This window comes from Eretmochelys imbricata, chromosome 1, assembly GCF_965152235.1.
Source record: "Eretmochelys imbricata isolate rEreImb1 chromosome 1, rEreImb1.hap1, whole genome shotgun sequence".
In the NCBI taxonomy this organism is placed as follows: domain Eukaryota; kingdom Metazoa; phylum Chordata; order Testudines; family Cheloniidae; genus Eretmochelys; species Eretmochelys imbricata.
In genome coordinates, this window is record NC_135572.1 from 101,715,074 (window position 1) to 101,733,691 (window position 18,618).

The 18,618-nt window shown below is 38.1% G+C and overlaps 1 protein-coding gene across 6 annotated transcripts in view; it reads left to right on the top strand.

Moving 5' to 3' along the window:
• Window positions 1-18,618, top strand: part of PCCA (propionyl-CoA carboxylase subunit alpha) — a 387,356-nt gene that overhangs the window by 291,796 nt on the left and 76,942 nt on the right. For all 6 annotated transcript variants that reach the window (XM_077813024.1, XM_077813033.1, XM_077813018.1 and 3 more), the window contains 2 exons: window positions 6,022-6,120; window positions 17,560-17,613. In XM_077813024.1, the coding sequence (XP_077669150.1) occupies window positions 6,022-6,120; window positions 17,560-17,613 (153 nt within the window). The remainder of the gene's footprint in view (window positions 1-6,021; window positions 6,121-17,559; window positions 17,614-18,618) is intronic.

An 18,618-nucleotide genomic window follows, 5' to 3' on the forward strand; every position in this document is an offset into this window, starting at 1 on the left:
ATTATCCTGATAAACATCAATTTCTCAACAACTAATTTGTTCTCAGTAATGACTCTACAAGAAAATCTGAAGCTGCCGAACAACAAAGCATTTGCTATGGTAAAATTCATTTGGAGGATAAAGTGTGTCTGTTAGGCTTTTCTAAGAGGACTTTTACCCTAGTAAATGCCAAAAGTAGGGTCTTGCTGATCAGAGTGATAAATGCCATCACTTTTCTCTCCTTTTGTTTTGTTTTTTATTCCATTGCCACTGAGCTGAAGAGTTGATATTTATTACAGTCTTTCCCCATTACCTCCTAGACTGGCATGCTGCCATTTCCAGTGAGATGTACCAAGCCTCTACTGACAATTTACATGAATCTGCCACTGTACAGAAAAGAAATCTAATATGGAGCTGACTGTGTGTGTGTTTGAGTTATTGGGGAGGAAAATTATTTTGTAGTTATAGGCTGTCCACTCTATAAATGTGCTAAAATGCTTTGAAAATCTGAAAGAAATCATGGTACTCCATACAACAGAGAAATGTGCATTTGAAGTCAGAGCCCAGCAATTCAAAATCTTCTGGTCTCATTCATAGCAGGTAAAAGGCTGCCTTGATGACACTTAGAGCAAATGAGTTTCTCTCCTGCAGTCATGCACTGAATAAATCGCTTGATCTGGTTTGGTACAAAAGGGCAGGATCTATAAATAGTTAACTGAGCTTTCTTCAGGACAAGTGATGTATAGGCTGGAACTCTCTCTTGGGGTCTTTTTGAAGTAAGTGCAAATATGAACAAAAGGAAAGTTTGTAAAAAGGGATTCTTCTAATGAGATTGAAACCTCACACATTTTAACTTCTTTTTGAGAGTACAGGGACAACCACTTCAAAGGTATTTAATGCTGACCTTGCATTCGTTTCAGAAAAAGAAAGGGGGGGAGAGGGGAAAAAGCAGATTTCTGTTAAACTGATGTGAATATATTTTTTCAACAGATGCACACAGATAATGCACCTTATCACTGATTAGTTAATTTGTATCAAAGATGTTCCTCTCACATAAGCTGTAGTGCATCCAGCTTTTATTTGAAAGCCACTGCTAGCAGGTTTAATGTGAGCTCTCCCTTTTGTTCCTTTCTCAATTTGCTTTTGCATTGTGCTGTGCTGTACTGTTCCCCAAAGGCCATGCCTGTCTTGTTTGCTCTTTCATGCACCTTTTCTGCAGCTCCTCTTAGATATATTTATTTTAAATCATTGCTGTGATTGTGTTGAGTGATGTTCTGGATCTAACCTAAATAAGGCTGTAAGTTATACTCTGGTATGAATACCTCCACCAAAATGTCTGGTCAGTGGTGGATATGGTAAATAAGACTCTTCAGAAATACTACAAAGAGGCATCTGTTTTCATGATATTTCCAGTGTCAGATTTTTCTGAGGAGGAAAGGTTATTTTCCAATTGAACCTAAGCAGCTGAAAGTCTTGAGTCCAAACCCTCTTCTTTCTCTCACTTTGTCTTACAGCCAAACCAACCAAACAAATGATTTTGCACATTCAAAACCTGCCATGTGGCCCCAGGGGTTGTAGGAGTTTCCTGATTGTTTGTTGTAGCCTTGTTAGCCCGGGACAAAAATTAAACAAAAGATTAGTGCTGCAAAATTTGCTCATCTGTTTACTACTTAGTGTCTGTAAATCACTCAACTGTACTGTTGTCCTAGTGTCATCCTGTAGTGTCTGAATAGCCGATGCCTAGAGGGAGGTATCTTCAAATCTCAACAACCTACCGATGCTGATTTCTGTTTAAAACAACAGTATGGACAGGCTCAGCAGAATTCTATTTCTCTCTATATATTTTTTATAGTTTTGATGGATAATATGTTCATTTATAAGCTTGTTTTTTATATTTATTTATATTTTCTCTTGTTGTGTGAGATGTCTTTGAAACCTGTTTTTTCAAGTTTATCTGTTAATTTTCACAGTTTCAGGAAATTATGAGGGAGTCCGATATTGGGGGGAATCAAATAATTTATTGACAGTAGATATTGAGGTTCAAAAAGTTGATGCTATATAATGATTAAAACACAATTTGTCACCATCATATGTCAAAATAGACAAATATCCTTAAATCAAACTCTAATAAGTTCTCAAGCACTATTTTTCTTACTTTGCCTTTTGATTATCATCGATGGAAATATTTTTTCACTGGTTTGTGTGTACAGTGAAATTGACGTTTAGTGACATTTACTGGTTAAAAATCGAATCCTTCCAAGCCTAATTATAGAGGTTTGTGACATTCCCACTGAGTCAGACAGTTCTCTGACCATCATATTTGGCTTTCTGCTTCCATCCCCTTAGCTAGCTTGGCTTTTGGACTTGTGGTTCTGCTCTTACTTTACTTGGCTCATTTCTGGAAGGGACAGCCTCACTACTGTAACAAGTAAGGGTCTAATTAATCCCACAAATAACTGTTTTTTCTTTGTTTTTGGCTTGTATAGAAGCTTCTTGCTACATAGTGCAATTAACCTGCTTCCTGCAAGGCCACTCTGCTTTTATCCTCAGACCTTGCCTCATTTTTCCCATGGTAAGATATATTTTCCCCTCCCTTCCCTGCCACCTTAAGCATTAGAGCTTTTGCTGTCTCTGTCACCTTTACAAAATTTTCTCTGGACTCTCTTTGGTACAGACTGCATATCTGATTCCGTCATTGGGCCCTACATGTCTTGCTGAATGGTGAATATATGGTAGAAACAATGCATTGCCTGCATTTTCTCTTTTTCCACACAATCCACAGTAAATGCTGCAGTGTTTGAACCATGTTTCACTAATCAAATCTGCTCCAGAGCCTCTGACTTGTATCATCGCCACCCTCACAATGTGTTCTGCCCCAGTTCTTGGATGCTAACTTTATCTGAATCACAGATGTCTAGACTTGTATGTATTCTTGTGAGAGCTCAGAGTTTGGTAACTTGCCAGCGTTACACTTTTTAAATACCTTTTTACAGTGATAGAGGAACTAATAATGAAATTGGTTGCAGAGTTGAGGTGTTTGAATGGCGCCCTTCACCCTTGATTAGTACTTAGATGTCAGCTGTAGCTTCTACCAGACTCTATGTAAGTCTTGCAGAAGTACAACCCCAGAGTGCAATCTCAGTTGCTTGTTGGCCCGTATTCTGCTCTGCTCTGGTAGATGCTCCTTTGTTGTTCCTGAGAAACATTGCAAGTTTATTATTATTATTTCTTATTTATTTGTATTACCATAGAGCAGGAGCGGGCAAACTTTTTGGCCTGAGGGCCACATCGGAGTTCCGAAACTGTATGGAGGGCCGGATAGGGAAGGCTGTGCCTCCCCAAACAGCCTGGCCCCCACCCCCTCCCACTTCCCACCCCGACTGCCCCCCTCAGAATCCCTGACTCATCCAACCCCTCCTACTCCTTGTCCCTTGACCTCCCCCTCTCAGGACCCCCTGCCCCTAACTGCCCCCCCAGGACCCCACCCCCATCCAACCCCCCTGCTCCCTGTCCCCTGACTGCCCCGACCCCTATCCACACCCCCGTCCCCTGACAGCCCCCCCCCCCCCCTCCCGGGATTCCCATGCCAACCGCCCCCTGCTCCCGGTCCCCTGACCATCTCCCATAGAATCTTCGCCCCATCCAACTGCCCCCTGCTCCCTGTTCCCTGACTGTCCCCTGGACCCCCTGCCTCTTTCCAACCCCTCCGCTCGCTTACCATGCTGCTCAGAGCACCAGGACTGGCAGCGGCATGGTGAGCTGAGGCTGCGGGGGAGGGGGGGACAACGGGGAAGGGGCTGGGGGCTAACTTCCCTGGCCGGAAGCTCAAGGGCCTGGCAGGATGGTCCCATGGGCCAGAGGTGGCCTGCGGGCCGTAGTTTGCCCACCTCAGCCACAGAGCCAAGGAGCCCTAGTCATATACCAGCACCCCATTGTGTTAGGCACTGTACAAACACAGAACAAAAGATGGTCCCTGCCCCCAAAGATCTTATAATCTATGTATAAGATAAGAGACAACAGATGGCTACAGACAGACAGGGAAGTACAAGGAAAGAATGAGACAGTACTGGTCAGCATGATAGACAGTAGTCTCAGCACTCCAGCAGCCTCGCTGTTGCCAAGATCTTTGTAGGCATCAGTGCAAAGGAGAATTTTGAGGAAGGATTTGAAGGTGGTCTTTGATGGTGATTGTTTTAGCACAACTGATTTTTTTCTTGTTAATGTTCTTAATTATGTCATCAGAGAAAGACTGGCTTTTCTAGCAACTTTAGTTTGGAAGGACAGCTGTCAGTCAGAGAGTGTGAAGACAGGGCAGCAGGCTTGTTCTGCTCTAAGTGGAGTCTCTTTCACAAGTTTGTCCTGTTCTCAACAGAGATAGTATTTGCCAATTTACTTTTATTGACATTAGGACAGATTCACTGGTATGCTCCGGCTGCGTTGTGCTGCTCCTGTGATGCAAAGCAGCTGTAAACCTGGTTTAACTTAAGCCAGGTTGATGGCTGTTTTGTATCACTGGAATAGCACAAAGCAGCTGGATCGTGCCAGCTGATCTAGCCTTTTGGTGAACCATTATAAATTATTTGTTTTATTTGTGGTCTCTGTACATGACTGTATTTGAAGTCAAAACCTGTAGGAATATTGAGTGGATCATATCCATTAAAGAAAACTTTTATATTCTAAAATAAGCGTCTGTGGAATTAGAGGTTTCTTGGGCTAAAGCTTTTCTAAGCTAAAATTAAATTATGCATGTTAGCCATTATATGTTTGTTTATCTGGAACTCCTTTAGATACAATATAATTTTTTCTGCCTTATCCTATTGTCAGATACATTAAATGAAATTATTAAATGTTAAAATTTAAAAATGCTGATTTTTAGATGTCTTTACTATGTTGTCAAAAAAGGGCACAGCACTTACTGTAAATACAGTTTTGATGTAACAGTGTTTTCTTCCAGTTTACTGAGGTAATTTCAGTGGCATGAAATATAAGTGATTTTGGTAAACTTGATGTTGTTTGTGATTTATTGATTTGACATATTCTGGGTCTTTTGAGGGTATGACTGGATGCAGGATAACAAAATCCCCATTATTTTCCTTTTATTTAAAATACAATGTATAGTTGAGATCATTTGTACTTTGCACTTGCATGAATAGCATTTTACATGTTCAAAGCACTCTACAAACATTAATCTTCAAAATATTATTGTATAAATGGTATTTTTACTACCTTTTTATTAAACTCTGCTGTTGTTAAACTCTGAGGTCCTTGTAGCATAATACAACATTCAGCAGTTGTAGTAATTTTTTTTTAACAGGGGGTGATAGCCCAGTTAGAGTGAATGTAAGAGAGCACAGTCAGCATTATTCCTGTTACTAACTTTGTTTCATAACTCAGCTTGTTTGTCCTTATGTAGAAAAATTCTCTTATTAAAAAATACGCAGTGATGATTTTTTCCCCTTAAGTCTTTCAGGATAGCCACAATGGAATGTAAGTGTGAAATCAGTCCTCTGATTAGTAGTAGATTGAGGGAAAACATGACAGAACTTGCAAAGTTTGATTGGACGTTGAGGTGTAACACCAAAGAATTAATTACTGCTTCATATTAATCAAGATAACAATGCAAAACCCTTCATTAAGATCACAGGGAAAGTTCTTCCTTGGTCCTTGGAGAGGATATTATATGCAAGCCCTGTGGTGTGGGTTGCAAAGTGTCACTGGAATTTATATGCATTACTTGTCTAATTGCAGTAAATGTAGCATGTCCAGTTAGATTTAAAAGTTGGATGGGTGTTTGTTACTTGCTAGAAATCTCTTGAAACCTCACTACTCGGAGGCAGCTGTTCACAGGTCCTTCACCTCTCCCCAGAGATGCCTAGAAGACTCTGTTGTTGGACCCTGTCTTTTATGGCAGAAGCAGTAAACATGACAGGTTGTTTGGGAGCCATCTGTTTTAAAACAGTTTCTGCTTGGTATGCAGCAATGAACTTGAGATCAGCGTTCTGTCCGTCTTCATGGTAACAGTCTTGTTTGGTGTCACAACAGGTGGACGTTGATGGGATGAAACTAAATGTGACCAGTGAGTGGAACCTGGCTTCACCCTTATCGTCTGTCACCATTGATGGCACTCAGAGGACTATACAGGTAAATTCACTGACACATTATTTGTGGAACTGAAATGACTGCATCCCTTCAGATCCAAAAACCACTGTATATCTGTATGGATACTAAATTTGATGTACAACAGAAAAACACTGTGTTGCTCTAACATAGTCTAACACATCTAGATATTTGTCTAGTTTTATAACAGGCTACATAAAAAGCATTAGAGAAGTCCGTACAAACTAAAATTTCATGCAAAGACTTTTATACTTCTCTATATACGATACACTGAAATGTACGTACAACATTTATATTCCAGTCGATTTATTTGATAATTATAATGCACAAATGAGAAAGTTAGCAATTTTCAGTAATAGTGTGGCTGTGACACTTATGTATTTTTATGTCTGATTTTGTAAGCAAGTATTTCTTAAGTGAGGTGAAAGTTGGAGTTACAAATGACAAATCAGGTGTCTGAAAGGAGTACAGCAGTCTGGAAAGGTTGGGAAACACTGCACTAGAGAGCTTATAGTGGCACAGCTACAGAGGTGCAACTGTGCCGCTGTAAGCTCTCTTGTGTAGCCAGAGCCCCATTTACTAAATAGTCATTTTATTAATAAGATCAGGGTGTCTGCAGACCCTACAAGTTATAGGAAAGAGATTAAGATTCTGAAACCCTGAAATTACTTGAAAAATAGTAGGTTTCAGAGTAACAGCTGTGTTAGTCTGTATTCAAAAAGAAAAGGAGTACTTGTGGCACCTTAGAGACTAACCAATTTATTTGAGCATGAGCTTTCGTGAGCTACAGCTCACTTCAACAGATGCACTTCACATCCGATGAAGTGAGCTGTAGCTCACGAAAGCTCATGCTCAGATAAATTGGTTAGTCTCTAAGGTGCCACAAGTACTCCTTTTCTTTTTGAAAAATAGTATAAATTTATCAGTGATTCAGCATTTTTTAAAAATTACTGATGGACATGCAAATGTCACAATGATGACTTTTTCCATGTGACTGAATTTGAATGACTTCAGCTTTGGGCATCCGAAACAGTTGTCTTTTAAGGATGGTATGAGTAGGAAATGAGTGACAATCTCACTGTATACCCAGGCAAATATATACAAATGGGTCTTTCTAGCACATCTATGTGCTATTAGGGACTATTCAAAGTTTTCTTGCAGGTTCGTGTGGCTGGACATGATCCTCAACTTTTACTTGCATGCTCCACTCTCAGAATTTACCTGCTGCTATCTAAAGAAAATCTTTAGGTTTTGGTGTCTGTTCACTTTACTAATATTCAACAAGAAGCAATATATATTTATAAAAATATAAGAGGTGTTCAGAAGAAACCCAACATATTTGGTGTGCATCCATACATGTTTTCAGATGAGTTTCCATCAAAACTAATGGGAAGTGAATGAGGACATATTACAGCAGTATACAGCATTAGGAAGCTTTTATTGTTGCTGACTAATAGTAGTTAGATTGATTATATACCAAACGCATGATATTTGAACTTGCATCTTCATTTAATTCCCAAGGCACAGAATGTTGCCATAGCTGAACATGTTTACTGCTAGGTAGCTGAGCCCACTAATGGGGTCCTTGAACTGCTGGAATACAATTGTCATATGAAATGCGTGCATGGGTCACTTCAGCTGCTGTACAACAAATATTTTGAAGTGTGTTATACAACAAGGAGTGTAAAAACCATAGTTATTGTTTCTCCTGGAGATATTATCTGTAAACCTCTGTTTTGTTGAGAAATCCTGTAGCTTGAAAAGTTATTAATGTTGTGAGTGTCCATATATGTAAAATTATGGTTACAATGTGATTAACCCTTGATATCTGCTCATTGGAATCCAAATTGGATTTTGTGTTATGTTTCTCTAGACTTGTTCCTCTGCAAGGACCAAATTAGACTATCGTGTTCCTATAGGTCCATTTGTCCCCAAAAGCATTTGATCCCTGAGTCTTAGTGTATCTTCCTTCAGCAAGTCTTCGCCCTAGAGCCATTTAAGCAATTAACATAAATGAATCGAATAATTCCAGCTGTGCTTTATTAATTTTCAGACATTCTAATTTCTCTTCATAGTTGATTTCATTCATCTAAATTTGTTTAACCGGTATTTTCTTTGTGAACATAACATTTCTTTGAAGATTGATTTATGCACCTAGGGCTTGATCCTGAAAGGTGCTGAGTGCTCTGATCCCAATCCAGCAAAGCCCTTAAACACATAAGGAGTAAAGAAGGAAATGATTTTCAAATATTTTGTTTTAAAATGTATTTATGCAAATTGTAGTCTAGATATTCAAATTGTTGCGTATCTGTCACCCGATTAAAATAAGTAATTAGACATATGAGTCTATTTTCACTCATCTGCTAAAGGATCTTGGCTCAAAATGTGTAAATAAAGGAAGTACGGGTCTAAGCAAAGAGTAGATCAGTGACATACAAAAATGGGTGGGTACCAGAAAATACCTTGATCCTGCAAAGTTAAAATTTGAGGGTTCCTGTTCTTAAAATTAACTGTGTGCTTAAGTGTTTTGTTGGATAGGAGCCAGAGTACCTTGCTGACAAAATCTCAAAAATAAAATATTGCTGAGAGTTCAATGACTGTAGATTATTTCATTGATCTGGTATCTCAAAACAATTTTGCTTATTATAGATTATGTATTATTTGGGTTTCAGACCCTAAATACAGGAACTGCAAAACATTTTTGTTTGTTTAAGCAATAGATGAGTTTGGAAAGATTTACTGAGTGAGGTGCATGAAGACTGATTGAAGTCTTCCAGTAATACGCAGCTACTGTATACTGTTAGTTTCATTTTGAAATTGTTGCAGGGTCATTTTTACTATTACCTCTATGAAAGAGAAATAAATATTGTGTATGCTCCCACTTCTTTTTCTTAGATGAGAGAGCAGGCCTGGCTTTTCTCAGAGCTTATAGGATTACCCTATGTTTTCACATTTGCTCTGTAAGCCCCCAATCATCACAGCAAAAGGAGCTCATCAGTGTTACTCCAGACATGATGAGATGGGTTGCTACTGAGTAACTGATTTTCCTTGCCTCACTTGTCACCTGTTCTTGGCAATTGAAGCAAATACAAGAGATCTCTCAAATACTCATTTAAAAAACAAAAAAAACCCCACAACCCCCCTCTCCACTCTTCCCTCCCCCATCTCCCAAAAGAAAAAAACTTAGTGACTTTTGCTGAAGTCTGCAGCGTTGTATTTCGGGCTTCCTTCTTTTTTTTTAAACTTATAATCTATGTTGTGTGTATTTCTCTGTGCTGTCCCTCATTATTTCCCTACCTCCAATTGTGCAAGCAGAGTGGCAGTTCAGCAATTCCTCTTTCTCCACTAGCTCTGAAACCTGATTTTATGACTGAATAAAACAAAAGTTTTCTTTACTTCTCTTCATTAAGAGACAAAAACTTCCAGGGCTTTGCTTTCTGTACCAGGCCACCCACTATGTTCTTTCCCTCCCTGTGCTTCCCCTTCCCACTCATGGAGGAGCAAGCTAGGGTTGGGTATTTGACCAGTTCAAAAATAATTGGTCAATTGACCAGTCAAATATTGTCAAATAATGTCAAATGTTTTAAAGCACTAATTTATAAGAACAGTCACAAAAAAGAGTAAGACTTTATGTTCTCTAATAGGCTTACCCTTAGATACTTATACCTAATTACAAAAAAACTGAGTTATTTTAATTCAGAAACACCATGAAATGATTTTCTCAAATATGAGAGTAATTATTTTTAGGTTGGCCTTTAAATGTGGACATTATTCGTAAATGAATGAAATTAAAAATAAAACACACACAGCATCCATAAAACCAAAAAATCACTTATGCTAGATAGGCAGCAGGCCAACTCTACCAACCGTTTTATGGCTGTGCATCTTTACTGTTTATGTTGGGGGTGGAAGTTTAATGGCTGTGAGCCCTCCTCTTCCTCTCCCACTCCCTTCTGAGTTTATTTCTATATCATTGTCTAGTCAGTTTAGGTTGTAAGCTTTTCAGTGCCAGGACTGTGTCTTTTAACTTGTTTTAATATGCTTCGTAAATGACATGGCATAGAAATAAAGATATACATACATACAATGTTTGTTCTAGAAGGTTCAAGCCAATCAAGATGCTCAACTTTCAATTAGTTGACTTTTTTCCAAATAGGTGGCGTTATCATGCAGTTAAAGTGAGTGATCAAGATATTTCAGTAGGTTGGCTAACAGGTGGCACCATGAGGCAATCAAAAAGGGGGTCCTCTTGCCTACATCATGACATTTGTGCTGGAATATTTGACAATATTTGACCATGTTCAAATAACATGTGACAAGTTACATTATTTGACCCATCAGTTGACCAGCTTGCAAAGTCTAGAGCAGGCTAAATAGGGCAAATCAAAGACAAGGTGCTCCATCTTTGAAAAATCCCTCTCAGGAACAACATAAAGGGAGCTCAGACTAATTTTCAGGCTGAGCAAAGAGAAAGAGCTCAGAGAATGGGCAGATTGCTTGGTCCTCTTCATTCCCCTCTCTGCCTCTGTATCCAATAAAGACTTTTCCAGAGACAGCTCCAAAAGGACAAGTGTCAATGTTCCTCTTTGCTCTCTCCAAAATGGACCAACAATGACTCTTCAGGATTGAGGCCAAAATTCCACTCCCCAAAACCTAAACTTCATTGTCCTTTCCATCACCACCACCTGTAAATTAGCAGTGATTTTTTCATAGATACTAAGGTCAGAAGGGACAATTATGATCATCTAGTCCGACCTCCGGCACAACGCAAGCCACAGAATCTCACCCACCCACTCCTGCAAAAAACCTCTCACCTATGTCTGAGCTATTGAAGTCTTCTAGTCGTGGTTTAAAGACTTCAAGGAGCAGAGAATCCTCCAGCAAGTGACCCGTGCCCCATGCTATAGAGGAAGGCGAAAAGCCTCCAGGGCCTCTTCCAATCTGCCCTGGAGAAAAATTCCTTCCTGACTCCAAATATGGCGATCAGCTGAACCCTGAGCATGTGGGCAAGATTCACCAGCCAGATACACAGGAAAGAATTTTCTGTAGTAACTCAGATCCCACCCCATCTAACATCCCATCACAGGCCATTGGGCCTATTTACCATGAACAGTTAAAGATCAATTAATTACCAAAATCATGTTATCCCATCATACCATCTCCTCCATAAACTTATCAGATAGGTCTTTTTCCCCCACTGCTTCCCTTAGAAGGCTATTCCAAAACTTCACTCCTCTGATGGTTAGAAACCTTCATCTAATTTCAAGTCTAAACTTCCCAATGACCAGTTTATATCCATTTGTTCTTGTGTCTACATTGGTACTGAGCTTAAATAATTCCTCTCCCTCTCCGGTATTTATCCCTCTGATATATTTATAGAGAGCAATCATATCTCCCCTCAACCTTCTTTTAGTTAGGCTAAACAAGCCAAGCTCCTTGAGTCTCCTTGCATAAGACAGGTTTCCGTTCCTCGGATCATCCTAGTAGCCCTTCTCTGTACTTGTTCCAGTTTGAATTCATCCTTCTTAAACATAGGAGACCAGAACTGCACACAGTATTCCAGGTGAGGTCTCACCAGTACCTTTAAATGGTGTAGGCAAATTCCACTTAGTACAGTTCAAAATTTGGGGTTAGTGACATCGCATCCTAATTGAGGCACATGTTGTTCCCAAACAGTTGTTCTCAGCGCTGGGTTCTGTGTAGATTTCTTTTACACTATTTTTACTGATACTAGATCTGGACACTGCAATATTTGATAAGTTGGCTACTGTCCATCCAGTAGGTTACCTGGAAGACTTCATCTACAAGGAATGAATGGATCTACCTCAGCTATAGGTGTATCTACAATATTTCTCAACAGCTGAAGTCAGCTTTGGCATTAGCAAATTGGAAGATACATGAATGGTATATCCTATGCCTGACTGGTTTGGAATGTGATATCCAAAACAGAGATAAGGAAAGGTACAGAACAACAAGTTAAGGAACCAATGAGTTAGAACTTAGGTGATGGAGAAAGTGTTTTATAACTTTTAAACAGCCATGATATAAATAGAGGTAGTTTTGGGGTGTATCTTCAAAGCGCACGTTCTGTGTAAGATAAGAATTACTTCCCAGAATAAGGGTATGTATATCTCCTTTGGTTATTGTACTGTTTGTTTTGTCTTTAGACAATAACTCCGGCTAAACTTTGGCTCAGCTGTTGAACGACAAGTGTAGCCAATCAGTTGGCTGTATGTTTTAATCAACATTTCGACTCAACCACATGGGCCTCTGAAGTGTCAGCAGGCAGTGCTGGGTGGTTCACCTCCTGGGATCCAGATTCCCCAAGCGCACACAACTTGCTGAATAAGTTAATGTGGCTCTAATCTGCAGTAATTTATGCAATTTCTTCCTCTGCACTCCGGAACTCTTACAGCTCTTCCAGGCACAGCCCTGGTTAAGCAAGTTCCTTAATGCAAGTCTTCTGCAGGGAACAGAGATAGGAAAGGCATGTGTGGAGTCAAGGGGCTTCTTCACAGACTCTTGTTGCCTCCAGCAGATCTCTGAGGTCCATGTGGATCTTGGGGGGTGTCTTTAGGTTTATGAGGTGCAACCCCTGGTCTCATCCAGGTGGAAGGAGAAATGTGAAGGAAGAAATTTGGGGAAATTTTGCAAATTTTAAATACTGATTTTTTCTATTCCTCTATTTTAAAAATAAATCACATGTAGTATAGCCCATATTTTCATAGGTTAAATTATCTAAAGTGTCTACTAATTTGGGGTGAATCGGTGTTTGGGTTCCCAACATGATAAACCTGATTTTCAAAAGGTGTTGGTACCCGCAACTCCAGTTGAAGTCTACGAGAGCTACAGGTGCTTTGGCATCTCTGAAAATCAGCTCCTTAGTGTGTCAAGTTGGAAACCCATTGATCGACTCTAAAGTAATGGCCGCTTTTAAGAATTTTTTAGCTGCGGTATTTAAAATGTGTTCAGAGTATTCACATGGGCTTTGATATTACTGTAATTATTTTTTGCTACTTTTTGTGTTTTATATTCTGTATATTTTAATACATTTTACCCCACTGTTTTTGCCTTGGTGCCAAGCATTGACTAATAAATATATATATATATGCCATCAATAATGTTTACATATTTCTAAAAACCCAAGTACTCTCCATCTTACCTTGAGCAAATGAGGTAGTTTTCAGTATCACAAGATATAATTTGTTTGCTAGGCTTTAATGTATTTTTTCTTGTTAGTGAGTATTCGTTTTGACGCAACACATTAGTTGTTCATTTGTAAGCAAAGCAACTGCTGTTGGTCTGTTTCAGTTTCTTTGTTTGCAGTCATTTCTTCTCTCCACCTGCTCACAGCTGGTAATCTGCAGATCCAAGAGTATCTGAACACTTTTGGCAAATACCTCAAGATCTTCTTCCGTTCTAATCATGCCTGTATGGGTGTGGAGTCTCTGTCTCCCTCTCATATTTTGTAGTTTGGGGGGAGTTTTCCTTCCCTCACCCCTCTTTTATAGCTTGTTTCTCAATTTCATTTTTATCTAAAGGTACTCATCCATTGCAGGCTTGAGTACTGAGCTGATTGTAACCCTACTGCATCATACACTGAATAGCTCATTGATACCCAACTAAGTGGAACTAATTTTCTATGGCAAAGCAGAAGAATTTGGAGTAGTCACAGAAACCTCTTGTAATTTAGTGGGAAACACCAGATTGAATTGATTCCTTGTGAAATTATTGCATATAATCATGCAGATATGTGTGATTACACCCATGTCTGTACTTATATGTAGATAAATGCACACCAGTTTACACTTCCTAGTTATATAATGTGTTTACACAGATTATATCCTGAATGTACATGTTCTATTTATGTGTAAATATAAATATATACATACAGCATAATATACACAAAACCACATATATATGATATTAATCATTGGATATAAATTTGATAGCTTTTAGAATTTAAATGTTTTTTAAAGTTAAATCATATTTTCTACAAGTTTTAGTTTAGCTGTCTGGCACCTGAGTTCCCATGAAAAAAACTATTATGGTTTTAAATGGGATTTTGTTAATTTAGAATCTCTCTACCTGTGTTAATTTAATCAAAAAGAATATAAATTATTTTTAAAAATCCCATGTTTCACACATACAACATAACGTTACTATTTTCACAGGAGAAAATATATTATTTAGGCTTTGTGAAACTGGTAGAAATATACTTTGCATTAATTATTCTCTGCTTCAGACCTCTAAGCAAATGTTTTGCAAGTTACTTTAAAAAAGGTTTTTACACGTTGCAAGTAAATAGCTGTTCTTTCTGGTTACTTGCATTTGATTACTTTCCTGTTATCACACATAATATGAAACCATGTATTAGAATGTATAGTGCATGTAACTATACAACTTAGAATAGGTGGAGACTGGTATATTCTTTTTCTAAAAAGGTAGAAAATAAGAGAAACTGTTAACCATCTTCTTTCATTTTCTTGAAAACATCAATTACATTTACAGGTCTCGAAAACAAGGCCACCAGTAGAACAGAAATAACTCCTTTCAGTATGGTTTTTTTTTTAAAAAAAAAAATCACATTTAACAGCTGAGATTTATTTACAACTGAAATTTGAAATATTAATTATGATAATGTACTGACTTCTTTTGTAATATGGTGTTCAAAAGCCTGGCAGTTTTCTTTTTGGTCTTGGTAACATATGGTTGATTTGGAGAGTCTATCCACCTTTTTTTTTTTTTTTTTAAATATGCCCAGAAGGAAAATTTCTTTCACTCCCCCGTGTTTGTTAATTTTCCTCTCCTTTCCCCACCCTGACTTTTTTCTCCTCACTCTGTTAATTTGAGGGATGGATTTTAGTGCTTACAGTGAACTCTTGATACCACTGAAGACTGAATGCTGTACTGCATATTGGATATAGTGTAAGCAGGTGCCGCGGGGACTTACCGTACTGCGATGCCTATGCCCTTTCAACAATGACAGGCTAAGGAAGAGGGTATTCATCTTCTTATCCCTGATACTGTGGTTATGGAAGACAACTTTTGGGTATAGATATGTATTTGGTATTAGGTTGTAGATTCTAATCTACAAGTTTCTGAATTTATTTTCTAGATGACTCAACAGCTATCACATGAGCAGGCATTTTAGTTACTTGAAAGTGTGGTGAAGTCCTTGCATTCTTTGGATCTGATTTTTCAAATCTCCAAGCATGCAAGGAGATCCTACATGTGAGCAGGCTCATTGGAAACCAAAGGACTGCTCATGTGAGTAAAGACTACCTGCATGAGGAGAGGTTTCCAGGATCTGATCCATAGCTATGAAAACCCACAAGTCCATTCACGATACGAAGTTATTGCTTAGAAAGTGTTTAAAGGAAAAACAGAAACAATATTTTGTTTTGCTTTGTATTCCTCTACAAAATGAGAGTAATGGGGAGATTAGCCAAAAAATTGGAAATTTTATCAGGCTATAAAATTATTGTTAATGGCCTCTTTAAGGGGATAAAAGGGCAGCACAATAAGTGACAGCACTCTAATGAGGGCGAGGGCATTCCAGGAAAAAAAGAAATTAAGTCCCTTAGGTTATTTTTTTTTTTAATTTGCCATTTTCTGACAGCTTATCAAGTGGTCAGTACTTGTTTGTTTTGGCATACAGTTCATTCATTGTAGACTATCGGTACTTTGTTCTTCTTTGCAGTTTCCAAAACCTGATTGTGTTTATACTAGACTGTGGGAAAAGTGTATATTCCTGTTTCCTTTATAAAAGTAAACGTCAGGTTTTGTATGAAATTTTATTTCCCATATTTTCCATTCCATTAATCATTATTGTTGAAATATGTCAGGCCTTGGCACATCCTTCTTTGTTTTCATATGATTGTACAGATTGCAATGTCAGTATATGACCAAAAATGCAAGTTTATGCTGTGGTAAGAAAGCTATGGCTTATATATATATGTATAAAATATAGCTGCAAAACATGCCACATTGTCAGCAAAGGGACAGCATTTGACTTAGTACTACTATTGTGTAGCATTTTGTCACTTCTTCGTAATTGTCTTTAAAATGTGAAAGTACTAAAGGTAGTTTGCATTTTATACCTATCCTTGTAATATATTGTATGTGTTTTCATACAAATCTATACACAGGGCATATTATATAGTATTTATATCTCTTTAAATTTAGACCTATGCTATGTATTTACACTTTTTGACTTTGGTCTTGATTCAGCAGAGCTCTTAACCACATATGCTGTGTGAGGGCCTATGCATTCAGTAATTTGACAAATGAGAGAGAAAACAGAGATATGACAGAGCAAATCAGAGAATTAGTATTCCGACAATGTAATTTATGTTAAATAGTCCAGCTAATTGTATTAAATATTATCTTCTGTAAGTCAGACAGAGGAGTACATTTTCACTTATTTTACAGGTAAATTTGAAATGTTAAGTCAAAACGCTTCTTCCCATGAAGATGCTTTACAAATATAGTATAAAATATAAGTTTGGTCTAATATAGAATTTCTTGGTGAAATGTGTGTGCTGTGAACAGCTTTTGAACTGAAGGAGGAAAAGACTCAAAAGGAGCAGTAACTTCTCGTATATTTCCCGTGTTTAGGTTATAGGTAATATCATGTATAACCAATAATGTGCTTTCTTTTGCATTGCCTAGTGGCTTAATGACAGTATGCTCTATGATTGGTCAGAGACTTGAGCCAACAGCCCTAAGCCCAGTAGATAACCAAGTGTTTCACAAAATTATTTTTTTTCTGTTTTCAAAGGAGGAGCATTGTGTGCATTTATTTTACAGCACCCTATCACAAAGAGGAGATGAAAACATCTCTTTAGAATGAGTGACATGCTTAAAATTTATAGAGTTGAGGTAATATGGAGTACATGAAGTGAGAATACAGATGTACATGCGCCATAGAATCACAGACCTTAGAGGTGGAAAAGTCCTAGTAAGTCATAGAACCATAGGGTTAGGAAGGACTGCATGGGTTGTCTAGTCTAACCCCCTGCCAAGATGGAGAATTTGTTATTTCTAAACCGTCTAAGACAGATGGCTATTCAGCCTCCTTTTGAAAACCTCCAGTGAAGGAGCTTCCACAACCTCCCTATGCAGTCTGTTCCACTGTTGTACTGTTCTTACATATCATAACGTCCATCTCCCTGAAAACACATACATTCTTCCTTGTACGTAGACATGTTTGTTTTCAGTACTCTTCAAAGTAAATTTGTTAGAATCTGTTAAAGCAAAAACTAGAATTTGATCTTAAGCATGAATCAGCTTCTTAGCACTGAAGCTCTTAAATACATTTTTACATTATGTTTATTTTGTGCATATGTAATATAGCTACAGGCATTTTGGTTATTTCCTGCAGACCTTACAAGAAGACAATAGCACTGCTTCAACTTACTGAGAAAGCTACTAATTAGTTTTTACACCTGTTTTTTTCAGTGCCTCTCTCGAGATGCAGCTGGAAACATAAGCATTCAGTTTCTGGGCACAGTGGTAAGTATTCAAGATCTACTATGCTACATTATGCCTGTATTGAAATATAACTTAACAAAAAAAATAGGCAATTGATAATGACTGCACACACACGCCTGTGTTCATGAATTTTGTCAGTATCTGTTTTAGTGTGTGTTTGCTTCAAAGTATAGGATACATAAAACCCCCATTCCAGGTATTTCAAACCGGATGGAAGCAGAACTATCCTTCAGTGAATGCTACAAAACGGTTACATTCCACATTTCACTTGCTATGATTCTATAACTTTTTGGCCCCTAAAAGGGTAAGGTATAAATGAAAGTACACTTGTAAGAAATAGGAGATTTTAAACTTGTAATCTATTGGCATATATTCAGATTTCAGTCCATTTCATCCGATTTCTCTCCTTCTCCCACTCCCTGCTCATCCATTGGTGTTCTGTACATCTTTGTCTGAGCTGAGGGCCAATTTCTTTCACTCTATACTTCTCATCCTCAAGGCATTGTAGTCGTCATCCTCCCAGCTAAGGAGGACGAGATGAGAATAGTTTTTTAATGGGCAATTCAAAGCACTGCCTCCATCAACATCTCACTCTACCGAGGAGCTGAGAGCTGTTTCCTGCAGAATAATAGACTAAGAATCATGGCCAGGTCTCTACTATAGAAGAAGTAAGCAATCGGGCAGATCCTTTGCCTCTTTCGTGTATCTTGGGTACTCATGTATAAGATGGAAAAACAAAATTGTGTGTTAAGTGATAGATGCTTCTAAGGCTACATACTATATATCAGAATGGTATCTTAATTCTGTCAGTCATGTGGTTAAAGTGATACTTAAAGTGCTCTAATTGTATTTTTCCAAGTTTAATTCTAAACTTAAAGCTTTGAACAGATTAAAAAAAAAAAGTAATTCTCCTCAAGGATTGTGCTTTTACTTAGGTCTCATTATTACCAACTACATTATTGGTGTTTAACAGTCAGTGAACACTGTCCTATTTATGATGTTGGGCTTTGGCACTGGTCATTTGCT